The 22,222-nt window shown below is 36.6% G+C and overlaps 2 protein-coding genes across 9 annotated transcripts; both read left to right on the top strand.

Annotated features, from left to right (window-relative positions):
* Positions 1-67: 67 nt before the first annotated feature.
* On the top strand, positions 68-13,488 carry LOC306873887 (uncharacterized protein). 8 transcript variants are annotated; one of them, XM_079423417.1, is made up of 7 exons: positions 68-387; positions 8,190-8,343; positions 8,445-8,528; positions 9,126-9,203; positions 9,586-9,690; positions 9,779-9,813; positions 11,711-13,483. In XM_079423417.1, exons 2-7 carry the CDS (start codon positions 8,244-8,246, stop codon positions 12,035-12,037), a joined length of 729 nt encoding a protein of 242 aa, XP_079279543.1. In that variant the 5' UTR covers positions 68-387; positions 8,190-8,243; the 3' UTR covers positions 12,038-13,483. The 8 variants fall into 8 exon arrangements, 2 of the variants coding, with proteins under 2 accessions (XP_079279543.1, XP_079279542.1); XM_079423416.1 differs by lacking the exon at positions 68-387 and adding an exon at positions 7,263-7,797 and having other exon boundaries at positions 8,029-8,343; positions 11,711-13,488; XR_013784537.1 differs by lacking the exons at positions 8,190-8,343; positions 8,445-8,528; positions 9,126-9,203; ... (1 more) ...; positions 9,779-9,813; positions 11,711-13,483 and adding exons at positions 739-850; positions 978-1,028; positions 1,107-2,798; positions 3,566-3,656; positions 4,745-6,338.
* Positions 12,701-21,958, top strand: LOC306873742 (uncharacterized protein; the record flags this gene model as incomplete). Its single annotated transcript, XM_079423227.1, has 11 exons — positions 12,701-12,709; positions 13,188-13,281; positions 15,198-15,296; positions 15,384-15,418; positions 15,515-15,657; positions 16,311-16,321; positions 16,494-16,811; positions 20,676-20,822; positions 20,896-21,024; positions 21,474-21,514; positions 21,593-21,958. The coding sequence occupies 11 exons, from the start codon at positions 12,701-12,703 to the stop codon at positions 21,956-21,958; spliced, it is 1,392 nt and encodes a 463-aa protein (XP_079279353.1).
* Between the last annotated feature and the right edge of the window lie 264 nt (positions 21,959-22,222).

The raw sequence follows: 22,222 nt of genomic DNA, 5'->3' as shown, positions 1-22,222 counted from the left end.
ATCAGATGCTGACACCCTTCAGTCACATTAAAGAAAACTTGCTGTGTCTTTATTATTAAAGAGTCTTACTTCCTCAATATTTTTCTTTGTGCAGAAAGGATTGTGTTGAAATAAGCATCTGCTTGCTGTAAGTACTGTAATTCACATCTAGTTCCTGTAGTTCCTTGATTTCACACATAACGCCCCTCAACATCATACAGACAGTTAGTCGACTGTAGAGTTTGATTCTCACTACAGGAGATGAGCAGCACACAGACACTCAACACTTGCTTGTTTATTTATAGAAGGTCATTTGTGGAGCTGCTGTCCATCACTTGTGTATCTTTCAGACTGATGTGACCGTAATAATGAGCTTCTCACCAACACTCTCTGTGTTTCTGCTGATTGGTGAGTTTAGGATGATCTCTAATTCATTACTTTCTGTTTTTACCGCTACATAAAAAAAATAAGTTTATAGTCTAAAGTATGGCTATCGGTGTATGTGAGTAAAGCAGTGTGCTGGTGTGTGTGTGTGTGTGTGTGTGCAGTGAGCAGTTCAGTGTGTGAGGAGATTATAGAGAGAGGAACAGGTGACTCTTAAGTGTCCTTATGCTAAAGGATATGAAAACTCCTACAAATACTTCTATAAAGGAATTTACAGAGATAATACCAAGTAAATTTAGTAGAATTTTTCTACTAAAATCTGATGGAGGACAGTCAGTGTCTGATGGCAGATTCTCTCTGTGGGACGTTCATCAGACAAGATCATTTACGGTGACCATCAGACACCTGAGGATGGCAGATGCTGGACTGTACACCTGTGGATCTGGATGGGGAGAATATACAAACATCCAGCTGAATGTGATTAAAGGTGATTGATATTCAGGACTGAACAGCAGTCTGTTTCATCCACTATGTTCACATTAATTCATGCTATAGATAATAATTGTTTTATGAATACAGTTGTTTTATTTGAACGGTGTGATCTTGTTTCTCAGCTCCACAGAAAACAAGACCTGTCCAGAACTCAACATCCACACTTCATCCAGGTACTGGATATTTAATATGACATTTCCGGTTTCCAGTTACTGTGTCAGTATAACAGCTCAGTCTGTATTTACTTTCAGATCAAACTACGAGCTCATTTTCAAGCATGCCTCCTTATTTGAGGACATCAGACACAAAGCCTCAATCCAGCACCAGCACAGATCTTCACATCTCCTCACCAGGTCAGATCAGCTTCTGCTCTTTCATATTTCTTTAAGATACACTCTCTCTGTTGTTTACCCCAGATGTCTTCACCTGACACACGCCTCTGCGCTATATATATCTCACAGGAAGTGAACTTAATGTAACACTGCTCATCTGAACAGGAAGTGAAAGCTCTGATGCATGGTTGTCATGGCAACAAGACTTTCAATAAGCCTTAAATCTGTCTAATTTCATCCAACACTCACCTATTCACTCTGTAAACTAGTTTCTGTCCTGATTCTGGTGGTTGTTTCTGTTTTTACAGTATTCACTTTGGTTATTTTCTCTGTTCATTAACTAGTTCTTATTTTCTGTGACTGTAGATGAAAGACGAAGGACAGAGACACAGAAACATCTGTAGTTTACAGCTGTGTTTCCTAAACTTGAGTCATATGTGAGTCTACAGACCCATCTCTGAGATTCCAGCATCTCTTTATCAAAACCACAACACAAACCAATTCAATTTAACTAATATCATATAACATCATATTTAATATGATACTAAATATATGTTGGCAAGCAACACTAATATATTGCATTTATGAGCATGTTGAGAACCAAGAGAAATCATCTTCATCCTCATCATTTTCATGATTTTACTGAAAATCAGTCATAATTGAGTTTATTTTGTTCGCTTTACGCACAATCTTTTTTATTATTATTATGTGTATCATTGTTGTTATAATTGATCCTTGCACGTTTACAGCTGACATGCACAAATATGGATCATTTGAATGTATTCATTTCTGAAGTTGAGTCTCATGAGTTACTTGCAATCTGCAGTTTAATGGACAAATTAAACCATGTTATTCTGGATTGCAAGTGTATTTTGATATTTATTTACTTTTATTGTTGTATGTCTGTCCATGTATTAATATATAGCATTCCCTTGTTCGATGTTGAGCTCAAGGTTTGTCTGTTTAGTTTGATCTGTTAATTAATGCTAACTATTATTAGCTTTATGAAAATATTACTAGTAGGTCTTTTTGCTTTGGTTAAACATGAGATATGTGCAGCAGTTTCAAACAGGAAGCACAACCAGAGCCACAGGAAAAGGCTTCAGCTAAACACACAGACTACACTTGCCACAATGCAGCTCTTCTCCCAGGGCTGATATAATGGAGAAAGTATTGCTTTAATGTTCAATCAGTATTCTGGATTATTTACAGTTTCTGTAAACAACAGCATTTTTGCTGCCAATTGACCGTTCACAGAGAGCTTGATTGACAAGCCATTTGACCAATAATAATGCATCATCTGCCATTTTGTCTGACAAACAAATCAGACAGGAGAGTAGATTCACTTCAGTGCACTTTAACTTGAAGAATTGTGTGTATTGATGTCTTTCCGCAGTTGAAATGAATACAAAAGGCAATACAGTGATCTGTCATGATACATTAACCCTTGTGCACTGATGTTTGCCGAAGTTTTTTTTTTGTCCAAATGGCATGAGACTTTGTACACCCGTCAACACAAATACGTCACATTCTTATTATTTTGAAACAGGAAAAAAGCATCGATAAGAAGATAATTGTTTGCAAACCGCTAAAAAGAAGTTTGCTGTGTTGGTAAGTAAAAAATCTTTGGTCTTTCCGAAGACTTAAAACGTTGACAGCTTGAATGTGTGCGTCGTTTGTGTGCATGTGTGTAAACTACAGTTCAGCATGCTTATGTGTTTTCAACTGTACACAGGCACGTTATTACTTAGATATCACTAACATATAAATATGTGTGTGTGTGTGTGTGTGTGTGTGTTATCCAGCAAGACTCAACCAAGATACTGTGCAAGGGTTCTGTGATCAGTGTCATTAAAAATATCATGTGTGTGTAGAGAGGTAAATACATATTTGAGAGGGATAGAGTGTGTATATGAGTAGGTAAGAGTGTTATGCAGCTATTATAAAAAAAGAGAAAAGGGTTATTAAAAAATGTGCACATTCAGTTCATTTTATGTCATAAACAAATCAGTGTACTATATATTTATTAGTGCACTGATTCTTACAACATATAATGAATGTTGACCAAATGTGCAATTTGTTTTATAACACTCATCTCACCGACTCACACATATGTACTTACCACCCCACCCCACACCACACCACACCACACCACACACACACACACACACACAAAACACTTACTCACGTACATATGATATTTTTAATGATATACACTGATCACAGAACCCTTGCAAAGTAACTTGGTTGAGCAACCACATCATTTCACTATGAATTGCTGGATAACTCTGTGTTTGTGACAAATTATCTTTGTATTATTCTGTATTAATGGAAAGATCACATAATGATTGTCAATCTTTGTTTGTCATGTTTTACAGTATTTTTGTTCCTAGCCTGATGCAGAGCGGTTCTGCTGGGAGGAGGGGTTCCTGCTGCTGTGTCAACTGTACAGAAAGGTCTGGAGGAACGGTGGGAGCATTTCTCTAGATACTGTAGTGATTGATTTTTGTGGTTTAAAATCATAAATATTCTTGTTTGCAAAATGATGAGGTAAATACTATTTAGTATGACAAATATTTAGTGGAGCAACACACACGTATTCTGTATTTGTAAGAAGAGTGCCAAGAGGACATAAAGTGGAAGTTTGTAAGAGACATTGGCCCAGTGTTGTGCTGGATACAGAGTCACCGTGAGTTATTCTGTGGGGAGGTGAAAGGGCCTGCCTTACTCCAGATGGACAGTAAAAATCAATAAAATGTCATCTATAGCCCGATTCGGACGGTAATTGTTTCTCAGGGGGACGTAAGTGATTTTCACCATAAACAGGGGGTAGCTGGATTGCCGTCTGAATCCAGGATGTCTGTGTTTTTCTCTCACCGCCCCCGTAAAAATCCTCGGCTGAATTACCTACTGTTTTTTGACAAACACCAAGGTCGTGTGGTAATTTAATTGGTGTTAATCGGTGTAATTTGCATGCATATTTATTTCTGAAATGCTGGAAAGTATTTAAAAGAACAATACTTCATAATTGCTCCACCACAGCGAGTGAGAGCAGAAAGAGAAGAAAAGCATGTAAACATTCGAAGTGGGTCTTTATTATGGCAGCGGCAGGTATGCAATACAATTTTAAAATGTGTATTATAAACGGATATATAATTATATACAACTATAGGGCGTATTTTCCTATTTTTAAACAGGAGATTTTAATAATCAAATAATAAATAGGATTATACATTGTAATATATTCTTGGAATAATAAGAATACATTTTACATAAGTATTTTTAAATACATTTTCCACAATAATAAGAATAAATTTGTAAATAAAATTCATTTTATTCACGGCACACAATCATGTGACTGGCCACGTGAGCAGCGCAGAACTCGCTCCTCCTCTGTGAATAAATCGCCCCCGGGTCCATGAGTTTATCACTGAGGTGATATGTAAATTTATTTTTACAGACGTCCATATGAGAAAAAATTACTGTCCGAATCGGGCTAAAGACTACCTGGGGTTGAATCGGATGAAGCAAGAGATGTCTTTTTATTCATCTCTCAGGACCTGAAGTGGGATATTCACATTGACTCTATTGTGAAAAATGCCCAGCAGAGGATGTACTTTCTTCGCCAGCTGAGGAGGTTCAACCTGCCACAGGAGCTGCTGAAACAGTTCTACTCCGCCATCATTGAATCCATACTCTGTACTTCAATAACTGTCTGGTTCAGCTCAGCTACCAAATCTGACCTCAGAAGACTACGGAGGGTAGTCCGGACTGCTGAGAGAATCATTGGTACAACCCTCCACACTCTCCAAGAACTGTACTTATCCAGAGTGAGCAAAAGGGCTGGTAAAATCACTCTGGACCCCTCACATCCAGCACACTCCCTCTTTAAACTGTTACGGTCTGGTCGACGCTACAGAGCTCTGAGCACCAGAGCGACCAGACACAGGAACAGTTTCTTCCCTCAGTCAATCTACCTCACAAACAGTTAAATGTTCTCCCCACTGTGCAATAAAACATGTGCAATACCAAACTATCCATACTTATATTTATTGTACATATGTTTTTGATTTAATATATCATACATCTATCCACAGTCCCTTGCATAATTTGTATGTAGCACATCTGTACAATACAATATTCTGATTGTTTGAGTATCCGGAGGAGCTGGACACATTCAATCAAATTGTCTTGCTGAGCAAGGCTTGAAAGTCCATGCCATGTTTCTGTGAATAATCAAACAAGACAAGGAATCTCTCTATGTAGCTTATGTATGTATGTGTAGTGCATTTCAAGAACTGTTTATCTGATCATTCAGCTGTTCATTTATTTAGCCGTTCATTTAGCCTAGACATTCTTTAAAGAAATAAGAAAACGTGTATTAGTAAAACGAAAGTCAACATTATTTTATTTAGATCCCAGAAATGGCTGTAAATTGCTTCAACATAACGTTACTTCTGGGTTTGCCGGGGAATCACAAGAGGTGACATAAATGATTGGGGCGTGGCTTATGATGTAATTCTTGGATGTGGGCGGGGTTGGAGCCCTACTTGGAACCACTGAAAAGCTTCATCTGACCATCACTAATATACTGTGTATATACAGGTGCTGGTCATAAAATTAGAATATCATGAAAAAGTTGATTTATTTCAGTAATACCATTCAAAAAGTGAAACTTGTATATTAGATTCATTCATTACACACAGACTGATATATTTCAAATGTTTATTTCCTTTAATTTTGATGATTATAACTGACAACTAATGAAAGTCCCAAATTCAGTATCTCAGAAAATTAGAATATCAATTAAGACCAATGCAAAAAAATGATTTTTAGAAATGTTGGCCAACTGAAAACTATGAACATGAAAAGTATGAGCATGTACAGCACTCAATATTTAGTTGGGGCTCCTTTGGCCTGGATTACTGCAGCAATGCGGCGTGGCATGGAGTCGATCAGTCTGTGGCACTGCTCAGGTGTTATGAGAGCCCACCTTGCTCTGATAGTGGCCTTCAGCTCTTCTGAATTGTTGGGTCTGGCATATTGTATCTTCCTCTTCACAATACCCCATAGGTTTTCTATGGGGTTAAGGTCAGGCGAGTTTGCTGGCCAGTCAAGAACAGGGATACCATGGTCCTTAAACCAGGTACTGGTAGCTTTGGCAGTGTGTGCAGGTGCCAAGTCCTGTTGGAAAATGAAATCTGCATCTCCATAAAGTTGGTCCGCAGCAGGAAGCATGAAGTGCTCTAAAACTTCCTGGTAGACGGCTGTGTTGACCTTGGACCTCAGAAAACACAACGGACCAACACCAGCAGATGACATGGCACTCCAAACCATCAATGACTGTGGAAACTTTACACTGGACCTCAAGCAACGTGGATTATGTGTCTCTCCTCTCTTCCTCCAGACTCTGGGACCTTGATTTCCAAAGGAAATGCCAAATTTACTTTCATAAGAGAACATAACTTTGGACCACTCAGCAGCAGTCCAGTCCAGACGCTTCTGATGCTGTCTCTTGTTCAAGAGTGGCTTGACACAAGGAATGCGACAGCTGAAACCCATGTCTTGCATACGTCTGTGCGTGGTGGTTCTTGAAGCACTGACTCCAGCTGCAGTCCACTCTTTGTGAATCTCCCCCACATTTTTGAATGGGTTTTGTTTCACAATCCTCTCCAGGGTGCGGTTATCCTTATTGCTTGTACACTTTTTTCTACCACATCTTGTCCTTCCCTTCGCCTCTCTATTAATATGCTTGGACACAGCTCTGTGAACAGCCAGCCTCTTTAGCAATGACCTTTTGTGTCTTGCCCTCCTTGTGCAAGGTGTCAATGGTCGTCTTTTGGACAACTGTCAAGTCAGCAGTCTTCCCCATGATTGTGTAGCCTACAGAACTCGACTGAGAGACCATTTAAAGGCTTTCGCAGGTGTTTTGAGTTAATTAGCTGATTATAGTGTGGCACCAGGTGTCTTCAATATTGAACATTTTCACAATATTCTAATTTTCTGAGATACTGAATTTGGGACTTTCATTTGTTGTCAGTTATAATCATCAAAATTAAAGGAAATAAACATTTGAAATATATCAGTCTGTGTGTAATGAATGAATCTAATATACAAGTTTCACTTTTTGAATGGTATTACTGAAATCAACTTTTTCATGATATTCTAATTTTATGACCAGCACCTGTACATATATACATACACAGTATTTATTTATTTGATTTATTTTGCTATATGGGTTTGTAGCTGGAAAAGAGCAACAGAAAAGCACTCAAAGGTAGAGGCAGAACAGAAACAGACAGGAAACAGGCTGCAGTTTGTGAGTTCAGCTCATTTCCTGGTCATTTTTCACACATACCGCCCTCGACATCACATGGAAACTCAAGCATACTGTCCGTCAGCTCTAGTGTTTGATTCTCATCACATGACATGAGCAACAGACTTTACTCTACTCTACACCGAGAGAAGAGAGCAGTATTCACAGCATTACTGGAGATTTGACTTTAAGAAAGTTGTTTGAGGAACTGCTGAGAGTTTTGCCCTGATTTTCTGAACTCAACCGATGAAGAAATGAAGTTCACATTAATGACTTCTGGATTTCTACTGATGGGTAAAAGCTCAAAAACCTTTTTCATTTTTTTTTTTTTTTTACATTTTACTGTTACTTAAAAAGTGATTTATTAAAATATGGCTTAATATTTGTGTGTGTGTGTGTCTGTGTGTGTGTGTGTGTTTGTGTGTGTGTGTCTGTCTGTGTGTGTGTGTGTGTGTGTGTGTGTGTGTGTCTGTGTCTGTGTGTGTGTGTGTGTGTGTGTGTGTGTGTGTGTGTGTGTGTGTGCAGTGAGCAGTTCAGTGTGTGAGGAGATTACAGTGAGAGGAACAGAAGGAGAACAAGTGACTCTTAAGTGTCCTTATGATAAAGGATATGAAAACTCCAACAAATACTTCTATAAAGGACCTTACAAAGATAATAATCTTCTACTAAAATCTGATGGAGGACAGTCAGTGTCTGATGGCAGATTCTCTCTGTGGGACGATCATCAGACGAGATCATTTATGGTGACCATCAGAAACCTGAGGATGGCAGATGCTGGACTGTACACCTGTGGATCTGGATGGGGAGAATATACAAACATCCAGCTGAATGTGATTAAAGGTGAACAGCAGTCTGTTTTATCCACTATGTTCATGTTTCATGCTGCAGTTAATGGTTTTGTTATGTATTTTTGATCTAAATAATGTGATCTTGTTTCTCAGCTCCACAGAAAACAAGCCCTGTCCAGATCTCGACCAGCACCATTCACTCGTATAGAAACACCAGCACTGACCACACCAGCACAGGTACCTGAACACACACAATCACTGACTTCACTCTCAGGCATCTTTACACACATGCATTTGTGTTAAAACCATTGCTAATTTACATAAATAATTCAAGTCATAATTTCAGTGAAATCATTAATTAATCTGATTATCTTGAATACAGAGGCATTAAAGCTCTGAACACATTTTTTAATGCTGCATTTATGATAGTGGTGCAATTACCATAATTTATAAGTTTTCAACTAGTACTGACTAGACTGGTCATGTCTCAAACTTGAAAACTCTAAATTTCATCAACACCTCAACATCTGTAAAACATTAACTATAACGATAAGTGGCCTCAACACCTGATATATTGATTCAAATGTAAAATAACTGAATGCTTCATATGTCATTTTATTACAACCAGAGGTTCTACAGTTCTACAGTCTATGATCGGCTCAAAATAAAATCATTAAATCATTTGGACATGAGCACAGCATTACATTACATGGGTTTTCTGTGATGTCTTAACATCTGCATTCATGCATCTGACAGACACATTTATCCAAAGAATCAGTTCATTATTAATTGTGAGCAACACGTTCACATTTCATTTCTCTCTCTCTCTGTTAGTGACACCTCAAGCAGAAAGTGAAACCACAAGAACAATGACAGGAAATACTGCAGTTCATCTCTATCAGCAAAACACTGGTAAGCACACAAACTACATTACCCACAATGCATCTGTCCCCTGTTTGATTATGTGGTATATTTTGGAGAAAAGCAATTGGTTTGAACATTTGTGGAGACACATTTTAACTCAGAATGAACCTGATCAAAGTGATGCACACATCAGATGTGGTTAAACTGGTTTCCCATCAGCCGTAGACAGAAGCGTTTTCCTCAGAGGACTGAGGTTCACCATCACGGTTACCCTTCGGTTACACAATAGAACAGCAACACATGTCCAATATTTTAGAATGTTTAATATTGCAATAATCAAAATCATTTATGTCAATTTTAAGATTGTTATTGTTTATTCAACAGTATAATCAGAATCAGTGCTGTGTTTTGTGTTTAATGTTGTGTTCAGATCTGGCTTCTGTCGCTGGCGGTCTGGGTTCGGTTCTGCTGGTTCTGGTTCTGTGTTCTGGAACGTTCCTCATCCTGAAAAAGAGGAAGAGGAAATCTGGGACAGGTAACAGTTTGTTTGTGATTATAAAATAATTTGTGAGGGTTTGAATAGATTTGACTTTGAATTTTCTCTCTTTTCGTGGTCCCTGCAGCTTTATTTCAGCAAAATGTGCAGCTCAATACAGAGGTGGGTGATCAAATCTTTACCTGTAGAAGATCAGAAATGCATGTTACATTATTGTTTACTGATGAGCAGTGAATGCTTTCTATAAAAACCAGAGGTGGATAGTCCAGGGGTCAGAAAGTAAAAGTCCTGCCATATGTTTATTCCACCCATGATCTCAGCAGCTGATTTCACCAGAGGAGGAACCAAGTCATTCCTTTCAAGACACAAGCAAGTCTCAAGTCCTCAAAGAGTTCAAATTAATGAGATAATTAAGTGATTCATTAAATGATGATTGTGCATTATTTATTATTAACCTTTACTTAACCAGGAAAGAAAACTCGCTGAGATTACAATCTCTTTTTCAGGAGTGTCCTGGCCAAGATAGCGGCCCAAATTGACAAATACATCACATACAATACACAAAATACTACACAAAAAAGACAGTCGCTAAAAATACAGTCATTAGAAACATTTGCAAATCTCCAAGTCTTTCTCCAAACCACTTAAAAGTGTTTAAAATATCTAATAGACACCAACTGATTTAACCTTAATATCATTTGAAGAAAATTCCAGTCCGAAAGGGCAGCATATTTAAAAGCCTTAGTACCCAAATTAGTTCTATAGCAGAAGGTGCATTGAGATTATAATATATTTGTGAACGAAGTGAATTATTACCAACTGTTTTTTGTTGAATCAAACAACAGAGATACTGTGCTAAAAAAAACAAAATTGCCTTATATATCATTAGGTACCAATGCATTTTTCTTCGAACAGCTAGAGAGGACCAAGCAACTCTTCTATATAATGTACAAAGATGTGTTAAATGTTTACAATCAGTGATAAACCTTAAGGCACCATGATACACAGCATCTAAAGAGGAAAGGAGATAAGATGGTGCATGTTGGTACACTACATCTGGGATTGTCTCCAGGGTGTTTGAGTGCATATTTCCACTGTCCAGCACTGGGACGTTCAGTTTTATCCTGCAGCAGGGGTCTGGTCTGATTTAAGGAAAGGAGGAAAGGACTAATTGTGTAGAGCTATGACAAAGTAATTGGTGGAAGAAGTATTAAGTTACTTTAGTGAAGTATTTTCAGTAACTACTAATAGTGCATTGAGGAAAAACTGCATGCACTGCTTAATTAGAAGTATTATCTTTACTGTAATGTACTTAAGATATGAAGAGTAAAAGTAAAGGTATGTATTCTGCAAAAAAAAACCAACCTTTATATATGGTCTTGCTTTAATATGTTGCATTTTACTTCTGAATTTGTTCAAGGTTGCTACATTTAAAATACTTTACGGCTACTGTTGGGCAGTTTAATGTACTACAGTGCATCATATTGTAAAAGATGATTTTTTTTGTAATGTTGCTGTCCTGTGAGGAAAAAAAACTCACTTATCTCATTGGCATCCATGTGAATACAAGGAGTTTATTTCGTTACACTCCACCACTTTATTTTGCAAATGAAAGGACCAAAGTTTATTGATAGAATATTAAAAATAGTTGCTGATTACAACTGCGTCTGATAACGAAGGCTGCTTCTGAGGACTCGGACAGCTGTCATTGACGAGCGGTAGTAAAGTTTGTAAGTGGACTTTTTATATTCAGCTGCATAAAACTAAACAGGGTTGAAAACATGCTTAAATATGTTCACCATGGTCCATTTATGTACATAATAATCAATAATAAAATAAACAACTTAAAATCACATTTTGGTAAGATATGTCAATTTTAAACCGCTTTATATTTTGTATTTTTTTAATATCATTGCAATATTCAAGTAAGTCGAAACTCAATACTTATATATAATCAAAAGTCAAAGATGGGTGGAATAAATAAATGGCAGGACTTTTACTCTTTGGTCCCTAGACTGGTAAAAACTAGTAAATATTTGTTGTACATGCTGTTTTTCAGTCTGAGCTTATGTATGAGGAGATTCCAAACAGTGATGTCATCACTGCAGCATCTTCATCCAATCAGACGCCTGCATCACATCTCAACACCCGCCCTCAAGTCTCTACTGTTTATGCCACAGTAACCAATCAGCAGCCTGATTCAAACCCCAGTCGCATCCACTCCACCAATCAGGTGACAGATACAGACTGTGATTATTATGCCAATATGAAGTCTCCTGAACCAACAGCAGACAGCAGAACAGAACTGATCTACTCAACAGCAACACATCCACACAACATCAAGACAAACGACGGACAGATATATTCAGAGATCAAACATGAATAAAAAAGACTGTCAAAACTTCTTCAACAGACATCTGCACTGACGCTCAAGTGAGAAGGAAAAACAAAACAAACTAAAAAATGTGGTACATGCAACATATTTTTAATTAATTAGTATTTTGACCATTTTCTGAGTTTTTATTAATATTTTATAAACTGTATGATGGTACTAACAAGAAACGTTACTAAAAATAAAAGGGCCATTCCAACGAATGGGTGCCATTTGCTTCCAAAACTCTTTAAAAAAATCTGTACTGGTCCATTTCAGGTAACTATTACATTTTTTTGCACAATTTTTAAGTGGAAGATGGATGCATTTTTCTCAGTCCTGTTACCAAAACTCTCTTTTAAAAAGCATGTTTAAAAATATGTCAACAAATTCCTTCATTTCTCCCTCAGACAGGTGGTTATTTTAAAGAAATTGTTGGTTTCATGGTCAAAAAATATTATTTTAATCATAAAAAAATCACTAATTATCTAAACAAGGTGTATTTTTCTAAAGTACACAATCCATTTTTTTTTTTTTTAAAGGCGACTCAAACCTCAAGTTTATAATTTTTCTATGATGCAATTTATTAAACAATGGGATAAATTATGAACCAAACTTAATTTAAAAAATAGTGGTTTAACTTCATTTTTTTAAAGAAAAAACTATTTAGTAACAGGAATGAAATGGGTAACAGGAAGGAGTATTCATTATATTAGTATACAGGTTTGACTACACATATGAGGTAGCCTATTAATGCCAGCATTTAGTGAAAGTGTTTTTACATTGACTAGTGAGCTGAGCTGACCTCACTGCTAAAAAAGGCCAAATCATGTTTCACTGAAGATCAGGAGCAGATTGATGCAATCCACTCTCACCTGACTTCAGTTCTGGACAGCACACACACACTGACCAGATCAAATTCATCTTGAATGGACTTTTTCCAGAGGTTGGTCTCATGTGTTAGCTGAGCTCTGCATTATGTCAGATTCACATTGTTTTAAATGTCAAATAGTTTATCCATAATGTGAGACCATTGCTCTAAAAATAATGTTTTTTGTGCTTATTATAGAAGAGACACTTTTCATTTTGTTGTAAAAAGCTAAACATGTGAAATGATAGTTGGCTACTTGGGATGTGTGATCAATCTCAATTCTGTCTCTGGTAGTCCATTATCTGTGCCCTGGCTTTTGTGGAAAACCTGTCCATCCTGGAGGCTGAGGAGGAATTTCTGCAAGGATCTGTCATCTACATAAGGTACTGTAAGGATACTATAAAGGAAAATGTGGTCAAACATGACATCCTGCCATTATTCACAAATAACCATTTCTTTCTACAACTATCCAGCTTTAGTTTTTTTACCAGTGAGTGGAGCATTTTGACAGAAGGACTGAACAACAATTAAAAGAGTCATCAACCAGAGTCATGTTTTTAATAAATGGTGTTAATAAATAAGATTGTTGTACACAAAATAGTTGTCTTTTTCTTCTCAGATGGCTAAATGGCCCTTGAAATTTTAGAAAAGGGTGAATTGTGCTTGTCTTTATAAAATGCTTTGTAGGACACTTTTCTGTTGCTGTATGACAACCAATAGTGAATACTAAAGCATACATAAATATGAAATATTTAATTGATGGTCCATATGATTATACTGTAAGTCTGATGAGCTGAATATGGTTAATATCTGAATGTAACTTATATATAAATTCACAACAACATATATATCACTCCATCTCCTGTAGGAAAACCTGAATATATAGGCAGATCATGTACCATTACACTGTCCATTTGATCCAAATATGTGTATAATTTTTAATTCACTAATTAAATGTTTAATGATAATTTTTTTTTTTTTTTAAACATTAATTAATTTGTCTCCCGTTGGCTATGTATGTAGACCAATATTGAATATTTGCAGATATTTTTATCTGTAGTGCAGATCATTTGATATCTTAATGTAATTTTTATAAATTCACACAAAAACAACAAAATTGTCTATTAGTCAATGTTTATGGACGGGACAGTTATTAATGAAATTTCAAGCTCGTGGTTTAATAATGTTGCTGTATATCCTCCTCTCTCTACTGGACGCATCAGGAACAACAGGGCCGTAGATCTGCCTGCTCCAGGTCTGCAGCCTCCCCGTATAGAGGTTGATTGTCTTTATAAACTTATAACAACCAAATACTGATCATTTTCCCTGGGCTTCTGAGCTGTCACAAATATGTTCGAGGAACACATGGTTACAACAGCCAGAGAAAAAGAACAAGAAGAAACTACCAGAAGTCAAGGGTCAAGAGCCTAAAGCAGACACTGATCTCTAACATGGTTTCTTCAAATGAAAATAAATCAACATCTAAACCTTAGTTAATTCTCAATAAGATCTTCTGTAGATGTCTCAGTCTGGTTATTAATAAGTGGAGCTGGTGATGCGGTTTGTGGGGTTGTTTAATCAGATTTTGAGAGATTAATGTATTTTATTTCAGTTGATTTCATCTAAGGCTGTGACTAAAGTATAGTTTATTCTTGTGTTTCTCTTTTCTTCAGTGATTCTGTTTGTTAACAGCAGGTGTTCATCACTAATGCACAAGATGCACAATTATCACTCAATCACTTAATTGCAATGTATATCTTTTTTAGTGAACTCAACTGAAATAAGTTCAGAGCACTCATAACTGTTAGTTATAAAAACTTAAATGGTTTAGGGCAATCGGTTTCCTCAAACGGTTTGAGTTACCGTGACTTGTCAGTTTTTACAGCGATATGTCATTGACTCGTCAAAAAAAGGGAGTGAAGCAGCAAGAACAATCAGCTAAACACTAGTAAGCACACAAACTACACTACCCACAATGCAACAGTGTCTTCAATGATTGCATAGAATAAGATATTTTGGAGAAAAGTGATTGGTTTAAACATTTGAGGAGACACATTTAACTCTTGTTGCTCATGATGAACCTGATCAAAGTGATGCACACATCAGATGTCATGTGGTTAAAGCGTTTTCCTCTGAAGTGTTGAGGTTCACCATCGCACTTTCATTTCCAGAAAATATCAACTATATTTAAAATATTCTGAATATTACAATAATCAAAATGATTTTTATACATTTTTAAGAGGTTATTTATTCAACAGTATAATCAGAATCAGTGCTGTGTTTTGTGTTTAATGTTGTGTTCAGATCTGGCTTCTGTCGCTGGCGGTCTGGGTTCGGTTCTGCTGGTTCTGTGTTCTGGAACGTTCCTCATCCTGAAAAAGAGGAAGAGGAAATCTGGGACAGGTAACAGTTTATTTGTGACTATAAAGTCTTTGTGAGTGTTTGAGTTGATTTGACTTTGTCTTTTCTCTCTTTTCATGCACCTTTCAGCTTTATTTCAGCATAATGTGCAGCTCATTACAGAGGTGGGTGATTACATCATTACCTGTAGAAGATCAGAAATGATTCTCAGTATCATCTGTATAAACTAGTAAATTATTGTAGAATATGTTGTTTTTCAGAGTGTCCACATGTATGAGATCACAAACAGTTACCCTGGACCATCTGATGACATCACTGCTACATCTTCGACCAATCAGACGCCTGCATCACACCTCAACACCTGGGGTGTATTCCAGAAAGCAGGTTATGTGACATACCCTGTGTACATTATGTAAACCTTTAACCCACATGGAATCAACCTGTGGAAATAGTTTAAAATTAGCACAATTACACAGGGAAAACCAGACTTGGCAACCCTGGTCTGAGTGCAGTTCAGAGAGCTCCCTCTACAGATGATAGGAAACACTACACAAAGATTCAGCATGCTCCTGTCACTCTTATTATAGCAAATCTCCAGCTAAATTGACTCAGTTTGACTGACATCACCTGCAAACAGAAAGTGAACTCATAAAAAGACTGTTGTTTCACTGTCATTGTATGGTCTTGTTCATCTGAATTGTGCTCTTCTTTGACCAGTTACCAAACTAATATATAAACAAATTCTAATTTGAAATGTGGATTATGATAAAGCAAACACTCGTGTGTTATGAGTCTGTTTAGATTAGTAATATAAGCAAAGCATGTGCTGTTTTTCAGTCAATAATGTGCTCTCTGAAGATGCCCCGAAGAGCTGATGTGGTCAGAGATACAGAGAAGGGGAAGGAAATGTTGAAGATAGTTGCTGACACCACATGCTTTTTTTCACTCAGTACGGAAGAGAAAGACTGGAGCGCTTGCAGACGCTGAATTTAGTCTTATATTGAAGCAAAACACGTAAATGTTCAGCATGTGGGTCGCTCTGTTTGTCTTTTCCAGCATCTTTACAGGTGAGTTTAATCAGGTCTGACGTGATGAGTTTGACTTCTTTTCTTTTCTTTTTTTAACTCTGTTGTTGCATGATGATTCGTTTGATATGAATGATATTTGTAAGTTATTATTCAGTTCTGATATCTCTTGCTCACACATAACAGCTGTATATAATGATGTTTCTGTTTTCAGTTGTTGTTGGTGCTCCAGAAACAGTCATAGGATACAGAGGAGAGAGACTTGACATCAGATGCAGATATGAATCTGGATATGAATCAAATTCAAAGTATTTTTGTAAAGGCGAGTGTAACTCTGGAAATAAAATCATCATGGTTAAATCAGGATCTCCAGCTGAAGACGAGAGATTTTCTCTGATTGACGACGAGATGACCAGAGTTTTCACCGTCAGCATCACTGACCTGAGAACAAAGGATGAGGGACAATACTGGTGTGCTGTGAAGAGGACTTTTACTGATGTCTATTCAGAGATACTGTTGCTGGTTAAAAGTGGTAAGGGCTTTTTTTATTAGCTGTTGTTAAAATGAACTGCATAGAGAGAGATCATTTAGTCTTTAAAGGAACACTCCACTTTTTTGTTAATAGACTCATTTTACACCTCCCCTTGAGTTTTACCGTTTTTGAATCCATTCAGCTGATCTCCGGGTCTGATGGTAGCACTTTTAGCTTAGCATAGATCATTGAATCGGATTAGACCATTAGCATTTGGTCATCAAAAATGAGACCAAAGAGTTTCGATCATTTTCCTATTTAAAGCTTGACTCTTCTGTAGTTACATCATGCACTAAGACCGACGGAAAATGAAAAGTTGTGATTTTCTAGACTGATATGGCTAGGAACTATACTCTCATTCCGGCGTAATAATCATGGAACTTTGCTGCCGTACCATGAGTGAAAGTAGTCCCCAGCTATGTCATAGGCTACTGACTAGGGATGGGCGATACCTCTTATTTTATTTTCGATCCAATACCGATATTTTCAAGCCCAGTATCGTCGATATCGATACCAATACCTGTAAACTAAAATGATCTTTTAAATTATTAAACTAATATAATCAGTAATTATACTCACTTAATATTAGATTTTAAAGCCATGTTTTTGTTTTGTTTTTTTACATTTCACAGGCCTTTTTTTGTTTATACTGTCAGAAATTAAATATACTAAAATTCTATTTTAGCCCTTTACTGGGGCAGTAACCTCAAAACCTCAGTACCTTTGAGGGTACCTCATGAAAAATAAACATGGTGTTACATATAGTAAGTACTAAAATGTATTATTATTATTATTACTACTACTATGGTAAACTGTGGTTACTGTAATAAAACCATGGTTATTTTTTTTAAAAGGTTGCCAGAATGCTGTACTCCTAAAAGTGAAACTTTAGCATATTTTTTTCTGACATATTTATTAACAGCAAATACAGAACATAACAGAATCTTTTATCTTTTGAACTTTTAACAACAGTTTAAATTTACTTACACAAATTAGCCTATTTAAAATAAATATTACATGTACACAAAAGTTTGGGGTTAGTAAGATTTTGAAATATTTTTTAAATAAGTCTCATGCTCACCAAGGCTGCACTTATTTTAACAAAAATACAGTAAAACCAGCAATATTGTGAAATATAACCATTAAAATAAATATTTTCTATTTTAATGTAGGCCTATTTTAAAAATGTAATTTAAAATGCATCTGTGATCAAAGCTGAATTTTCAGCATCATTACTCCAGTCTTCCGTGTCACATAATCCTTCAGAAATAAATCTAATATCATTTGCTGCTCAGAAAACATTTCTGATTATTATTGCTGCTTCATATTTGTGTATAAATCGTGATGCATTTTTCAGAGTTAATTTTATATATAGTAATAATGATATGTAATGCAATGTAATAATGTGGCAATGGTTTCTTATGCTTCTGATGCTTTTGGGAAGCACAGCTCTATTTGAACAAAGGTTCTGATGAGCCATGCGTCATCAGTGAACGCTGTCTGTGATTGGTTGCTTCTGTCTTTCAGCATTTGTGTGCGTTCCAATGAGCAGGAGAAATAACTCTATCCAACACTATTGTTCGCTTATGTAGTCTATTTTTCCATTTAGAAGCTTATTTTATGCACCGAGTTTCTTAATAAATAAAATTAGTGGTTTAAAAAAAATGCACTTTAGAATCGATATTTTTATGTGAGGATCGATCCTTTCGATACAACACCACTATCTAAAGTATGGATACTTTAGTATCCATCCGCCCATCCCTACTACTGAGCTGGGGACTACTTTCAGAAAATCGCAACTTTTCATTTTCCATCAGTCTTAGTGCACGATGTAACTACAGAAGAGTCAAGCTTTAAATAGGAAAATTACGGTGGCCGAGAGAGCTCAACACGCTGCAACTTCAGAAAACACATGCAAATAGAAAAAAACACCAGCAAATCAAGAAAACATCATCATTTTGACAGCACATGTGCTGCAAATGCTCACAACACATGCAAATTAAGAAACGCTGCAAATCCTCACAACACATGCAAATTAAGAAATGCTGCAAATGCTCACAACACATGCAAATTAAGAAACGCTGCAAATCCTCACAACACATGCAAATTAAGAAATGCTGCAAATGCTCACAACACATGCAAATGCTCACAACACATGCAAATTAAGAAACGCTGCAAATGCTCACAACACATGCAAATTAAGAAAAGCTGCAAATGCTCACAACACATGCAAATTAAGAAAAGCTGCAAATGCTCACAACACATGCAAATTAAGAAACGCTGCAATCCTCACAACACATGCAAATTAAGAAACGCTGCAAATGCTCACAACACATGCAAATGCTCACAACACATGCAAATTAAGAAACGCTGCAAATGCTCACAACACATGCAATTAAGAAACGCTGCAAATCTTCACAACACATGCAAATTAAGAAACGCTGCAAATCCTCACAACACATGCAAATGTCCTTTCTTTCATTAGCCTACTAAAAGGGCCTGAATAAATTTTTAAATATTATTCTTACATTTTTATTTTGACCTGGTTTTAACAATTAATGAAGCATTGCGAATTTATTTTCATTAACCTTGAAATTATATTTAGTTGAGGATATTAAGTTAGCCATCTTATATAATAACGTTAATCATGTAATTAGTCATTATTAATCTAATAATATCCAAAAGACAAAGAAATCATGCAAAACACTCACCTTTCAGTTCACCAACAACTCAACCAATAGCCACTGCAAAATAAGCAAATCCCAGCTGGTCCGTCACTTTTTTGGGGTCCCCTTGACACATTTCCATTGTGGTCCATGCAGCGTGTTTTTGTGAGGATTTGCAGCGTTTCTTAATTTGCATGTGTTGTGAGGATTTGCAGCGTTTCTTAATTTGCATGTGTTGTGAGCATTTGCGGCTTTTCTTAATTTGCATGTGTTGTGAGCATTTGCAGCGTTTCTTAATTTGCATGTGTTGTGAGCATTTGCAGCGTTTCTTAATTTGCATGTGTTGTGAGGATTTGCAGCGTTTCTTAATTTGCATGTGTTGTGAGCATTTGCAGCGTTTCTTAATTTGCATGTGTTGTGAGCATTTGCAGCGTTTCTTAATTTGCATGTGTTGTGAGCATTTGCAGCGTTTCTTAATTTGCATGTGTTGTGAGGATTTGCAGCGTTTCTTAATTTGCATCTGTTGTGAGAATTTGCAGCGTTTCTTAATTTGCATGTGTTGTGAGCATTTGCAGCGTTTCTTAATTTGCATGTGTTGTGAGCATTTGCAGCGTTTCTTAATTTGCATGTGTTGTGAGGATTTGCAGCGTTTCTTAATTTGCATGTGTTCTGAGGATTTGCAGCTCATGTGCTGTCAAAATGATGAAGATGTTTTCTTGATTTGCTGGTGTTTTTTCTATTTGCATGTGTTTTCTGAAGTTGTAGCGCGTTGAGCTCTCTCGGCCACCGTAGAAAATGATCAAAACTCTTTGGTCATTTTTGAGCGAGATGCTAATGGTCTAATCTATGCTAAGCTAAGCTAAAAGTGCTACCATCAGACCCAGAGATCAGCTGAATGGATTCAAAAACAGTAAAACTCAAGGGGAGGTGTAAAATGAGCCTATTGCCAAAAAAAGTGGAGTGTTTCTTTAAGTCTTGTAAGCTGCCTGCTTAGATTTGAATGTGTTGAATATAAAATACAGCAATAAGCCACTAGTGTGCATTATAGTTATCTTAACACAGTTAAGAGGGTTTATTCATGCAACACAACACAGTACTAAAAACAGATTAAATGGATGAAAATATAATTTTTTTAAATTAAATGTATGGTCTGTCTATCAGATTAACTGATATTTTGTTCTTTTCTATCACCTTTTAGATAATAAGACCACCACGGTTTCAACCATCAACCCTTTTACAAACACACCATCATATTTCAGCACAACAGAATTGAATCAACAATCCAGCATCATTACAATCACAGAAAGAAAAGAAACAATCATAGATCAGCACAGCTCCTCAACAGGTCAGATCATGATGATCTATAAATAAGTTTAAAGGACATTAAACCCATATAACAGGTGATGTCTTGCACACAGTGTCTGTCATCTATGTCTCTGTGGGGTTAGTCATCATGCTGGTCATCTTCCTCACTGCGCTGACGGTGTTGTGTAGGAAGAGAAACAAGAAATCACCAAGAGTTACACAATCGAGACTTTCTCAGCAAGGTCAGATTTAGAAACTAAACACACACACACACACACACACAGAGAGAGAGAGAGAGACACGTTCACGTGCAGTTGCTCTCTAAATGGTAATTTTCCATAGGTTTCTATTGCTTTTTATATATTGCTAGTTATAAATACTGTAACATAACACTAACAAAAAAATATTCTGCATTTTTATAGTTTAAAAACAAATAATCTTTATTTACTTTATTTTATACTATATATAAAAATGTTGTTTTTTTTAAGTTTGTTAGTTTTTTTTTTTTAACTAAAGTAAACCTAAATATAACCATCAGCAGAGAGTGTTCACCAAAACATAAATATGAACTGTCATAAAAGTGTGTTTCTATTTTTGTTTTTTGTTTTTTTACAAATAAGGACATTACAGTTGTCCCAAAATAGAAAGTTTGCTGTTTGCATGTAAATTGATTCTCATCATGTTTTGACAGTCTCTGTTGCGCTTCTTCCTTTGAATGAACACACTGCAGAGGTGAGTGATGATGATGATCGAAATTTATGAGCTGCTAAAAACAAGAAAATTTGGAAGATAACATGAGTTCTTTTGCAGGACATTGACTGTAACAACCACAAATATGAGGAAATCAACAAGATGCAGGGCAAGAACAAAGACATCACCACTCTCTACTCAACAGCAGATAGACCAGATGTTTCAACAATCTACTCAACAGCAGATAGACCAGATGATTCAACGATCTACTCAACAGCAGATAGACCAGATGATCCATCGATCTACTCAACAGCAGATAGACCAGATGATTCAACAATCTACTCAACAGCAGATAGACCAGATGATTCAACAATCTACTCAACAGCAGATAGACCAGATGATTTAATGATCTACTCAACAGCAGAAATTCCAGATGTTTCAACAATCTACTCAACAGCAGAAATTCCAGATGTTTCATCCGTATGATGTTTTTACTGACTGAGTCTCAGAGCAGCTTCATGGACTGGAAGCTGTCACGAGTCCGGGTCCCGCACTTCTCCCTGGTGCCACAGGAGGCCGCCATCTCCCGTTCTCCCGGACTCCTCCCATATCACATACACCTGCCACATAACACACACCTGCCGCATCATCATCACACTCAGTACACCCACAGCTGTTCCCCATTTGCCACTGACTATTTAGTCTCCCCTCTCCCACCACTCTGGTGTGGGTTCATTACTTGTCTTGCCA

This window comes from Barbus barbus, assembly GCF_936440315.1.
Source record: "Barbus barbus genome assembly, chromosome: 8".
Taxonomy (NCBI): Eukaryota; Metazoa; Chordata; class Actinopteri; order Cypriniformes; family Cyprinidae; genus Barbus; species Barbus barbus.
Note: the sequence above shows the minus strand (reverse complement) of the source record. Positions and strands in the feature narration are given on the sequence as shown.